The sequence below is a fragment of the Aulonocara sp. 'chitande type north' Nkhata Bay genome, linkage group LG22 (genome assembly GCF_057382095.1).
Source record: "Aulonocara sp. 'chitande type north' Nkhata Bay isolate Kocher_YH1m ecotype deep benthic linkage group LG22, A_spYH_male_GT1.1, whole genome shotgun sequence".
Lineage (NCBI taxonomy): Eukaryota > Metazoa > Chordata > Actinopteri > Cichliformes > Cichlidae > Aulonocara > Aulonocara sp. 'chitande type north' Nkhata Bay.
In genome coordinates, this window is record NC_141364.1 from 20796230 (window position 1) to 20809038 (window position 12809).

General features: G+C 40.4%; 1 protein-coding gene across 2 annotated transcripts; it reads left to right on the forward strand.

Annotated features, from left to right (window-relative positions):
• The first annotated feature begins 401 nt into the window (after positions 1-401).
• Positions 402-12132, forward strand: LOC147304113 (uncharacterized). 2 transcript variants are annotated; one of them, XM_086279754.1, is made up of 4 exons: positions 402-1155; positions 1892-1919; positions 2348-10387; positions 12044-12132. In XM_086279754.1, exons 3-4 carry the CDS (start codon positions 3155-3157, stop codon positions 12047-12049), a joined length of 7239 nt encoding a protein of 2412 aa, XP_086135880.1. In that variant the 5' UTR covers positions 402-1155; positions 1892-1919; positions 2348-3154; the 3' UTR covers positions 12050-12132. The 2 variants fall into 2 exon arrangements, with proteins under 2 accessions (XP_086135880.1, XP_086135879.1); XM_086279753.1 differs by lacking the exon at positions 12044-12132 and having other exon boundaries at positions 2348-11570.
• Positions 12133-12809: the final 677 nt, after the last annotated feature.

Genomic DNA, 12809 nt, shown 5'->3' on the forward strand with positions numbered 1-12809 from the left:
CTGCTGCTGTGTCCACAGCGTTTGCTCTACAGGTATGATTTTACCCTCAAAACGTAGCCATGGCTGTCCTCTTTCATCCAATGTGTTTACTATTGTCCTAGGTGTTACGGTTCTTTCATAAATGTCACCAATGCACAGCCTCCTCCTTCCAACTCTTCCATAGACTCTAATGTTAAAATGGCTCAGAAGGTTCGTTTGAAAATCAGAAGAGCATGGTGTCTTTACACTGTCACCACGTCCATATAATAAACTCCACAGGCATGAAAACTGAGAATTTGGTAGACTAGAAGCTGCTGTCGCTCACGGTGAAAGAATTTTGTCAATACGACTTGTACTTTTAATTTGGGAACGATTTGTTTCGGCCTGACTTTTCTGTTCATTTTAAGCAGCAAAAGTGAGGCGCATGTCTGTGTCGTGTGTATGGAGCCATTGTCACTATAGCAACCAGGCTCACACCTGCCTGCTTAACGAGCTCTCTCTCACTCTGCCAAGGTTAAACCTAAAAATGTTAGATTGTAGTAAGATTAACTTTTTCAAAAGTACAATAAGACAGATTTGACAGGGTTTTGCCACAGATTAATAGTTTGTCACTAGTTAGTATATGCCAACTAAGTAGAGCATTGTGATTGGCACAAAGGTTTTTCAGATCTGGGCAGTTGGAGTCAGTTGATGACTTCAAAATCATCCTTTCTGACTGGATAATTAAAGCTCTCAGCATCTATCGGTCTGTAGTTAATTTCCCCACCTTTTAACTAACGTTTCACTAACCTAATCTCATTTAATGTCTCTGTTTATAGTCTGTATAGTTTATCTCCCCACGAATATACTCAAAGTAGTCTTAAAATAAAACCCACAAAACAGTTCAAGATTTAATACTTTTTATTTGCTCATTTAATGCCAGTTGCCCTGTTTTTCTGTATGTCACTCATTCGCTTATACTTGGGCAAAAAGGACCAATTTTTACACTAGTATAGTGTATTTTTTCCCTCTATCTCTCTATGTCTGTCACACACAGAGACCAACACACAGACATGTATATGCTCATTATTGCTGTTCAAACTGATGGTCAAATTTCCAAGCACCACCTGAACGCCTCATCTGTTTTTAACCTATCACTGGACCAACTGTCGTCATTCCGCTTTGCTCTCTGCTGTGGTAAGTACAGTACACTCAGTACTGCAGTGTTTTATTTTTATGATGGAAAAAATACATGTTTGACATTTAAACTCACATATCAAGTCCAACAGAGTTAAAAACAATTCAAAGAAGAAAGAAAGAAAAAAGAATAACCTTCGCTATCATTTATATACGTTTATTACGTTTTGCTGTTAGCAGCAGTGCTAACGCTAGCTTCAATGCTAATGCTAGCAACAATGCTAACGCTAGCTATAGTGCTAACACTAGCCTTAGCAGTTGTTAACTGACAAAAATAATATTCCTGTGATATTTCTTGCCGGTCAGTGAGACAAAAGTAAGAAATTAGCTTTATTATTGCCATTGTGGCTCAGTTTTAACAGTAAGAGTGCTAGCGCTAGCAGCATTGCTAGCGCTAGCAGCATTGCTAACGCTAGCTGCAATGCTAACGCTAGCTGCAATGCTAACGCTAGCTGCAATGCTAACACTAACTGAAGTGCTAATGCTAGCCAGAATGCTAGCGCTAGCAGCAATGCTAAGGCTAGTAACAGTCTAACAGTAGCCTTACATAAGTGGCAATACTTCAGTTAACTAGTTTGAATTGTAAAATGACTGCTGTATCAGTTGGTGTGCTATATTACTCTATAATTACCCTGCTGACTAGAAGTTCAGTGTATCATGTCGTGTGGGCTTTGTATTTCTGTTAGTCTGATAACACTGTACAGACAACTAACGTATTATTTCTCGTTTCTTTCAGGAACCTGACTGACACTGTGCTTTGCCTGGTAGGTGTGCACATACTGTAAGAGAAGTAGACCAAAATAAAAAAATTATATGACTAATATAAGCTGTAAAGTGATGGGTTCAAACTTTGTGCTAGACCTTTTAAACACAATTTTATAATAAATACACATAAGTGCAGCTTAACAATTGGGCTAAAATATTTTTTTCGTACATTTTTGTAGTCACACTACATGTGATTAATTAATGATTCACTCAATCATATTTGTATTTAAAAATATTATTGCTGAATTTAATTAAATATTTATTCTTTTAAAAAGTGCCCAATTATGCAACTTTTTGCACATGGCAGCCGACAACAGTTTAGCTTGAATATTTGTTTTGTCCTTTTGCAGTAGTCACATTTAGTTCATACAATTACCATGTGATATAATTTTAATAAAATTATTTTTTTTTCTTGTTTTTTGTTCAGAGTGTGTAGAAGAAGAAGAACAAGGACCAGATCTCCAGTCTTCTCTCTCACATCCCAACCCCCCAACCCCTCTATCCTCTGTCCTGCTCCACCTATTGTCTCTGCCTTCTTTCCATCTGTATTTCACTCTGTGGTTTGTGAGAAATTTTGCCAAACCAACAATCCTTTTGCGGTTTGATTTAAAGCCGTGTCTCTCCTGCTCTGTCTGTTCTCTCTGCTAAATTTTCTCTCTACCTGTTTTTCACTCTTGGCTTGCTGCTGAAAAACGCCAAGCCAACAAAGCAATAAAGAGTGCATATTTTGCCTCAACCTATGAACAAACTGAACAAACAAAGAAAAATCTGCGGTTTGATTTAAAGCCGTGTCTCTCCTGCTCTGTCTGTTCTCACTGCTAAATGTTCTCTCTACCTGTTTTTCACTCTTGGCTTGCTGCTGAAAAACGCCAAGCCATTAAAGCAATAAAGAGTGCATATATTGCCTCTACCTGAGAACAAACTGAACAAAGAAAACTAATTCACGGTTTGATTGTGATTTCCCAGCCGTGTCTCTCCTGCTCTGCCTGTTCTCTCTTCTAAATTTTCTCTCTACCTGTTTTTCACTCTTGGCTTGCTGCTGAAAAATGCCAAGCCAATAAAGAGAGTGCATAATATTCTCTCAACTGAAGAACAAACTGTCAAACGAAAGACAACTGTTTAAGACAAATAAAAACTGAAATATAAAAACAAAGACAACATCTCCTGGTGTGTGCCACTCTTATCTTGTGAACATATTTTCTAAAGACTAAGAAACACTTGCAGGTGTGTGAAAATGCCAAGGAAGCAGAAAAAGTCACAAGCTGCAAAACAACGCTGGAAAAAGTTTCATGAGTTTCACAAAGTACCAACATGTGAACAAGCTGAGTTTGATTTTCCTCAGAGCTCTGCAGAAGACAGTGTGTCTACAAAGACCAATTCTGACAGTGTCAAACAGGCAGGTCAACATGTTCCTGCACATGTACAACAGGTATCTTATGCTGATGCTGTAAAGAGTGGACTGCAGCATAAAGTTAATGAACAACATGAGGTGTCAAGTGCCCCACAGGTGGGTTATGCTGACTTTTTGAAAAGAGGCTGTCACAGTGATGTGGCAGGACCATCTCATGCAGAAAGAGTGAACCTTGAAAACCAGCCCTCTGTTATACATGTCTGTGCATCTCGCAGCCAGGCTCATCCTAAATATGGAGACTCCAGAAACAAGCAGTGCACATGTAACTCACTCACATTTCTTGCTTTCCTTCATGAGAATGAAAACATGACTACAGCTGACCTTAATCTGGTCTTGGATAAAGGTGATGTGATGTACAAAGAGGCCAAGAAAAGATTTCCTAAAAATATTCATTTGGCAACCGATGAGCTGCCAGACAAAGTTGATGCTCGCTGGTCTATGTATGATGTCGACATGACACAGCCTTCCCGGTATGGGACATTTGAAGAACCTCCAGAGGAGGCAGTAGATACCTTTCTCAGCTTAGAAGCAGGACTGAGCTGCCTGTTGTCAGATGTGCAGTATGCCTTATTGATTATGAGTGGATTGTGTATCGCAGTGTTCAGATCCACATCAGGCAAATATGGTTTCTTTGATCCACACTCCAGAACACCCAGTGGTCTTCCTCTATTACTACAGTCACGTAATCGTGGTACAGCTGTGATGCTGAAATTCACACTCCTCAGTGACATGATTAAGAGGATCCAAGATTCTTATGAAATGATGGAGATATCACCCTCTTGTAACTATGAACTGAAGCCTGTGCAGTTCTACAGTATGAGCACAGTCAACCTGAGTGATACTATCACAGACACAGTCTGCAGACCAACAGCTGCCACTGCTGTGGCATCTACTCACTCTGATACAACTGTTGATGAAGCAAACTCCTCTACTCCAAGGAGAAACACAACGACTGATCTGACTGAGAACATCTTTTGTCAAATGTCCATTTGTACGCCACCGGTGAAACAAAAAGAAGTTCACGTGACTCAGTTCACATCATATGAAGATCAGAATGAACCTCCTAATATACCAACTGAAGAACTATGCAGTGAATTAAGTTTCCTTCCATCAAGTGATGCTTTTTCATGTCAATCAAATGCTGCCATAACAAATGTTGCTGCCTGTGACCTTTCTGATATAGTTTTACAAAAACTGAAAAAAGTTAATAAACAACAAAGGCACAAAATGAAAAGAAGATTAATGGCATCAGAGAAACCCAGAAATCAGAGAAAAGAAAACCAAAAAAGGAGAGAACAACAAAAGTATGCTTCAAATAAAGATTACAAAGAAAAGAAAAAATCTTGCGCAAGCGAGACATATAAAAACAATCCTGAAGTTAGACAAAAACAACAACAGTATATGAAAAGACGTTACTGTGAAAATGATGAATTCAGAAAGAAACAAAAACAATATGTTAAAAAACGTTTTTCTGAGAATGCTACAGTTAGAAAGAAACAACAACAATATATTAAAAGACGCTACTGTGAGAACGATGAATTCAGAAAGAAACAACAACAATATATTAAAAGACGCTACTGTGAGAACGATGAATTCAGAAAGAAACAACAACAATATATTAAAAGACGCTACTGTGAGAACGATGAATTCAGAAAGAAACAACAACAATATATTAAAAGACGCTACTGTGAGAACGATGAATTCAGAAAGAAACAACAACAATATATTAAAAGACGCTACTGTGACAATGCTGACTTTAGACAAAAACAAAAAAACTATATAACTAAAAGGTATCAAGAAAACCCTGAATTCAGAGAGAGACAGAGATCTCGAGTGACTCAGCGTTATGCACGTGACAATGCATTCAGAGTAAGACACAGACAACTAATGAAACAACTAATGCGAGACAGGTATCAAAGTAATCTTGCATTCAGGATTATGCACAACATGAGATGTGCAATGAAAATAAAAAGGAAATACAGATGGGTGAACAGACAAACCCAAGAGAGTGACAACAGTGTGATCAACGAGGCCATATCTGTGTTCAAATCACAAATCAAAGCTGGACCATCATACCCATGTACTGTATGCTTCAAGGCTTCATTTCCAAACCAAGTGCGACCCTGCACAAGGTCAAAGTATGTCAAAAACCCACATGTAGTTGCAACATGTTTGACAGGAAAGTTTGTTCATGTTTGTGATGAAAACTGCAGAAATGAGCAGTGCAAAGTGCCTGATGAGAGAAAGAGAGAGTGGATATGTCACACCTGCCACGATCATCTTAAAAATGGATCCATGCCAGCACTTGCTGTTGCCAATAAGTTGGATCTTGCTGATATTCCAGCTGAACTTTCTGATCTCAACATACTGGAGAGACATCTCATAGCCAAGTGCATACCATTTGCCAAGATCATTCCTCTTCCCAAAGGCAGACAAAGAGCAATTAGAGGAAATGTGGTCTGTGTCCCATCAGAGGTACAGGAAACTGTTGAAACACTACCTCGACTGAGAATTAATTCTCAGGTGATCAGAGTAAAATTGAAGAGACGCTTGTCTTACAAAGGTCATCAGCTGTTTCAGACTGTAAGCTGGTCTAAACTTGTGCAAGCACTGCATAAACTCAAGCAGATTCATCCACAGTATAAGGATGTGAGCATCAGAGATGATGCTGAGCTGTGTGATCCAACTCTTCCTGATGAAGATGATGAGGATGATGATGATGAAAACATGAATGAGGACGATTATGATGAGGCTGATTTAATGGAAATTGACAGCTGTGAGAAAAATGCACTGAGTGAAGCACAAAATATAAATGAACAGGACATTGACATGTTACCCTGTGATGGTGAACAATCGCATGAACAGATGAGAGATGATTCAGAGCAAGCAGATGGACTGACTAATGGTGGTTTTGCACTCGAGTCCTGTTTGCAGCCCCCTGATGTGGCTGAGGAGATATTATGTTTCAGTGAAGGAATCTACTCTGTTGCTCCTGCAGAGAGAAACAATCCAATAAGTTTTTTCAAAACACCTAAACTGGAGGCCATGGCCTTCCCTGTGCAGTTTCCTACAGGCCAAAACACACTTGATGAAAGAAGGCTGATCAAAGTATCCCCCAGTGGGTATTTCAAATCAAGACTTTTCTGCATTGATGATCGTTTTGCCAAAGACACAAACTATTTATTCTTTGCACAGTTTGTGACTGAAATACACTTGGCTACATCCAGCATGACAGTACAGTTAAGGAAGGCAAAGCCTCTGACCAGAGATGGTAGAAAAATAACCTCAGGCATGTTACAAGATAAACATGAGGTGGAGAAACTGGTGCGAAATAAAGATGCAGTGAGATTCATGCAGCCTCTGAGAGGAACCCCAGCCTATTGGGAGAAAACAACAAGAGATCTTTTTGCCATGATCAGACAGTTGGGAACTCCCACGTTCTTTTGCACATTTTCAGCTGCTGAAATGCGCTGGCCTGAAGTGATCGAGGCAATAACAAGGCAGCAAGGTGAACAAGTGAATTTTGAAGGACTCGACTGGTCAGCAAAGTGTGACATCCTGAGAAGCAATCCTGTCACAACAATGCGCATGTTTGACAAGAGAGTTGAAGCATTATTCAGAGATTTACTCTTATCTCCCGCAGAGCCACTTGGCAAAGTCATTGACTACTTTTACAGAGTTGAGTTTCAGCACAGAGGAAGCCCACACATACACTGCCTCCTGTGGGTAGAAGGTGCTCCTGTGTTTGAGGAGGATGATGAGCAAACTGTTCTTGATTTTATAAACAAATACATCACAGCTCAGCTGCCTGATCCACATAAACAACCTGAACTGTACAAAAAAGTAACAGAAGTGCAAAAACACAGTAAGAACCACACAAAGACGTGCTTTAGGAGTTTAAGCTCCGGGTGCCGTTTTGGTTTTCCCAAACCACCCTGCAATGAGACAATGATCACAAGACCCAGTGAGGATGATGCACTGGAAGTAGAAACGGCAAAGAACAAGCTCAGACCACTGAACCAGCTGCTGAATGAACCTGAAACTGCTTCCATGAGTTTAGAGCAGCTCTTGGAAAGATGCAAGTTGACACATGCAGAATATGAGAGATACCTGAATAAAATGAACATGAGGAGTACGATCATACTAAAGCGTGATCCAAAAGACTCTTGGATAAACGGCTATAATCCACATCTGCTTGAAGCCTGGAACAGTAATATCGACATAAGCTTTGTTTTAGATGCTTTTGGTGCTGCAAATTATTTAATGAAATATATATCAAAAAAAGAGGGCGGGCTATCTGAGTACCTGAAAACTGTCATTGAGAACTCCCATAAGGACAGTGTAAATGAGTGCGATGAAATGAGAGCCGTCATGCAGGCATATTCAAAGAAGCGAGAGATCAGTGCACAGGAGTGTGTTGCTCGTGCATGTGGTCTTCACATGAAGCAATGCTCACGTGCTGTAATATTCATTCCAACTGATGATAATCCTGTGAAAATGAGTCGTCCCCTGTCAGTTCTGGACAACACAACACCTGAGTCTTCCAATGTTTGGATGACATCTTTGAATGACAAATACAAAGCCAGACCTGAAACACCAGAGTATGAGGAGATGTGCATGGCAGACTTTGCTGCTACTTGCAGGATTGTCTATGGCCAACAGAAAAAAGGTAAAGATGTTTTGCCCCTTCTCAATGAGATGGGGTTTGTGCAAAGGCGCAAAAACAATAAGCCTGCTATCATCAGATTTCACCGCTGCTCACAAGAAAAACATCCAGAGCAATATTACGGAAGACTGCTTAAACTGTACCTTCCTCATCGTTCAGACCACGAACTGAAAACACCATCGTTGCCAACCTATCAGGCTTTCTATGGTGCTGGCTGTGTACAGCTGCCAGGTACTGACCGTCTTGAGTACGTGCAACACATTGTCAAAAGAAACAGAGAAAAATATGAGAAAAACAGTGAGGAGATCGAGAGCGCTGTTGAGGAATATGAGCAGAACAGAGGTGTGACTGACGAATGGTGTAATCTGGCACCTGAATCAGATCTCGTAAGGTTGCCACTTGTTGAACAAGAAAGAGAGCGAGACAATGAAAATGAACAGGAAGATGTGCCCGACTACAGCCGTCAGGCTGATGCTTCAACAGAAGTCAGAGCCATCAGGGAACCCCCTGCTATTGATCCCACATTGTTACGTCAGATGTTTCAGAATCTGAACAAGAAGCAAGCCTGCATATTTTATGCAGTTAGAGACTGGTGCATTAAAAGAGTCTGTGCTCTAAATCCAGAGCAGTTTTTCTTTTATATTAATGGTGGTGCTGGAACAGGAAAATCACATCTTATCAAATGCATCTACTCAGAAGCATCTAAGATACTGAGCAAAGTGCCCAGATATGCAGACGACGTTGACATATCAAAACCCACTGTCCTGTTAACTGCTTTCACTGGGACTGCAGCTTTTAACATTTCTGGAACAACACTGCATTCTCTTCTCAAGCTGCCTAGAAGCTTAAAACCTCCCATTCAGGGACTTGGCAATCAGCTGGATGAAGTCAGATCAGAACTTTTGAATGCTGAAATAATCGTCATTGACGAAGTGTCTATGGTGTCAAGACATCTGTTTGCATATGTAGATGCAAGACTCAAACAGATCAAAGGGACTCGGAGACCCTTTGGAGGCATGTCAGTCATTGCTGTCGGAGACTTCTATCAGCTACCCCCAGTGCGACAGTCTAAACCTCTCTGTGTGCACGACCCGTCCGAGATCGACCTGTGGCGGGAGCATTTTCAGATGATCACTCTGACTGAGATTATGCGTCAGAAAGATGATGTTGTCTTTGCAGAGATGCTGAACAGAATTCGTGTGAAAGGAAAGTTGGATGAGCTTTGCGAAGCAGATAGAAATTTGTTGTCACAGGCCATAACTGAACCAGCCCTTTGTCCAACTGATGCGTTGCACATTTTTGCAACTAATAAAGAAGTGGATGCACACAACTCTGCAACACTGGCTCTGCTCCACACTCATATCATTGACATCCATGCAGATGATTATAGAAAAGATCCTAGAACTGGCAGAATGGCACTTCAAGACAGACCGTTGAAAGGAGGTAAAAACGAGTTACCAGACACACTGAAAGTTGCAGAAGGAGCTCGTGTCATGCTCACCAGAAACATTGACATACAAAATGGTTTGGTTAATGGAGCTTTTGGAATACTACTTAGAGTAGTTCACTCTGAAAACGACCAACACATCATCAAGCTTGGACTTAAAATGGATAATGAGACATCTGGAAAGAATAACCGCACACCAGCAGACGACATGGTGTACATTGAGAGAGCAGAGGAGAATCTGAAGCAGAAAGGAGTGGTACGAAGACAGTTCCCAGTGAAGCTGGCCTTTGCATGTACAATACATAAGGTACAGGGTATGACAACTACATCAGCTGTTGTCTCTCTTAAGAGCATTTTTGAGCCCGGCATGGCCTACGTAGCTGTCAGTAGAGTGACGTCTCTCAGTGGACTGTATCTTCTTGATATGGAGGAGAAAAAAATATTCACCAACCCAGAAATCACTGCAGCGCTTGAGAACATGAGACAAGCCAACCTTGATGACATGATGCCTCTTCTACACGTGAGGCAAACACTGAGCAGGTCAGAGGTTTTCACCATTGTTCATCATAATACAGAGGGACTGCCAGCTCACATTAATGACATCAAAAGTCACCATGAATTGTGTCTAGCAGATGTTTTGTGCCTAACAGAAACACACCTGCGGGGCTCTTTTGTCGCAGAGAGTCTCCACTTGGAAAATTACAATTTGTTCAAACGCAACAGACACCTGTCCTACACAAACTTTCCCCAGATGGCAAACAGAAGTGGTGGTGGAGTTGCTGTTTATGTGAAAAGTGACATTCAAGTGCATGAAAAACAGTACATCCATAATGTAACTGACCTTGAATTTCTGGCTTTAAAGGTTGAAGCACCAGTCAGTGCTCTGATTGCAGTTGTATACAGACCTCCAGACTACACTCTGAGGCCATTCCTGAAAAACCTGGTAAGCCTATTAGACTCATTGGAGATCATGGACTGTCATCCCATCATAGTTTGTGGTGATTTTAATGAGAATGTTTTATCCAGTGCAAACAAACCAATCCTGGAGCTGTTTGAGTCTAGGGGATACGCACAGGTCATCACTGCCCCTACCACAGAGAAGAACACACTGCTTGACCTAATTTTCATTTCTCAGTCAGATCGATGTCTCCATTCTGGAGTCATGAAGACCTACCATAGTTACCATGACCCAGTATACTGTGTATTGTCCTGTGATGATTCATGATCTAGATCTTTGAATACAGTAAGTAATATCTATATTTTTGAATGACTTAAGAAAGTAGAGCGATGCTTGAACTCCAGAAAGAAGTCCAGACGCTTTTCTTTGCAAGCTCCTTTGACTACGATGACCTGGATGACTGAGAACCTTCACAGACATAAAGTAGAGCGATATTTAAAAGTTGACGCCCTGCATTGCAGTATAATGTTTGAATTGTTTACATAAAATACAATTACATGAATTAAGTAATGATATCAGTAAAAGATGACAATTTTATTTATTATAAAAAATCTAAAATTCACTAACAGTAACCTATAAATGTCAGAAAAATCAAATATAGCAGTTTAAAATGAATAGTGTAGGCATATCCTCTCTGCAGCCAGGCTTCAACATCCTGCCAGGCTGCCCCAGTCTCACTGTGGCTGGGAGGGAGGGAGGGTGGACCAGAGGATTGCCTACACAACACATAAATGTTCAACAGCTTCTTCATTGTTTCTGAGAGAACAATAATGACTAAAGGTTGCTTTTTAAAAAAACAAACAAACAAACAAACAAACAAACCTAATTACAGCAATAATGACAGTTAAGCCACTTTATGTGTGCCTCTATTTTGAAATACTATTTACAAAAATGTTATTATTTTGGTTTGTTATAAACTTTAAACTTTTTCAAAAGTATACGATTATATTTTTGGACCAATTTTACTATGAAACATAAATTTTTATGAGCTTTTATCATGTTTCTGGCCAGTGCAATCATCAGGGTGGGTCTGGGTTGATAACTGCACATTTCTGGCCAGAAATGTTTCAGCAGTGTTACATATGTAGTGCATATGTTACACTTGCTTTCTGTTACCAGCTGATACCCTACATTTGTATAGACATTGGATGGTGTGAGGTTGGGGAGTTGAGTGGGAGGGGGGGGGAGGGTACGGTGGGAGTTGAGGGGGGGGGTTTCCTTTCCTGTTAGGTTTCCTTTTTTTTTCTTTTTTTTTTTTAAAGCAAGACACAGTCCTCCTGTGTCTTCTCCAAGCTTCACATGTAAAATCCAACAATGTGAAGCACATAGCAGCCAGAAACTGTAATGCCACAGATCAGAGAAACTTCATGATCACCATCTTCATCGCCATACGATCAGAGCGTGAGACTTCACATCTGGAGCACAGGAGAGATTCTGTGATAAGTCCTCCTTCTAGCTTGTCCCACAAGCAGCCGGTGAGATTTACTCACAACAAAAAGGGTTAATGACATAATTTCCATGAAAACATGTATTCATTCTTTGTGAAGTGTTTAAATTGTGTTTTCACTTGACCTTAGGAGTGTTAGAGTGTATTGTAATGTCTGTACTCAGGTGTTTCCCTCTGTGATCCATCCCCTTCAGAGCTGAGACACTCAGGACTGAACAGACGGCACAGTTTCTGTGACTGAGCCTCCAAAACACCTTCTTTGAAACCACTCATGATAGAAGGGCTTTATATTTGCAGCAGCACTACTACAGGTATTCAGTTTATTACAGGATGTGTTTGTTTCTTAGGACCAGCTCTGAGTGCACACTACCTAACATATACACCTTTCTGTTCATTACAAACCCACTACTCTGGATCATATGGCCAGTTGGCAGGAATGTTGCTGCAGGAAAACATCCCTGGAGATCACCATCATTGTCAGACTGACTGTGCCTCCTCTGTGCAGTGTCAAGATCCTCCCTAAATGAGTGTGTAAGTTAACATTTTCATTATTTTATTCCCTTTGACAAGACAAGTATCACTGATATTTACATTTACAACTACATATTCCTGTTTTCTGCTCTTCTTTTAAAGTCCTCAGCTATCCTGCTTCTGTGCTGCTTGCCACACATCAAACACTGGCCGGATGACAGGGAGGATCCACTCTGAAGTCACTGGACATGATGAGGATCATATGGGACTTTATAGTTTCACAGAAACGATGTGCTCTGTGATTACAGGTTTTAAATGGACATAATGACTGCCTCTCTCGGATCAACAGGCTAAAGGATTGTTGTCATTGTTAGTGCTCTGTACAATGTATGCTTATTTAGTATTTCATCACAGAGCAAACCTTTTTTTCTTTAACATATTTTTTTTTTTTTTTTGTGGGGATAGGTTAATTGATTAATCCAAATTGTC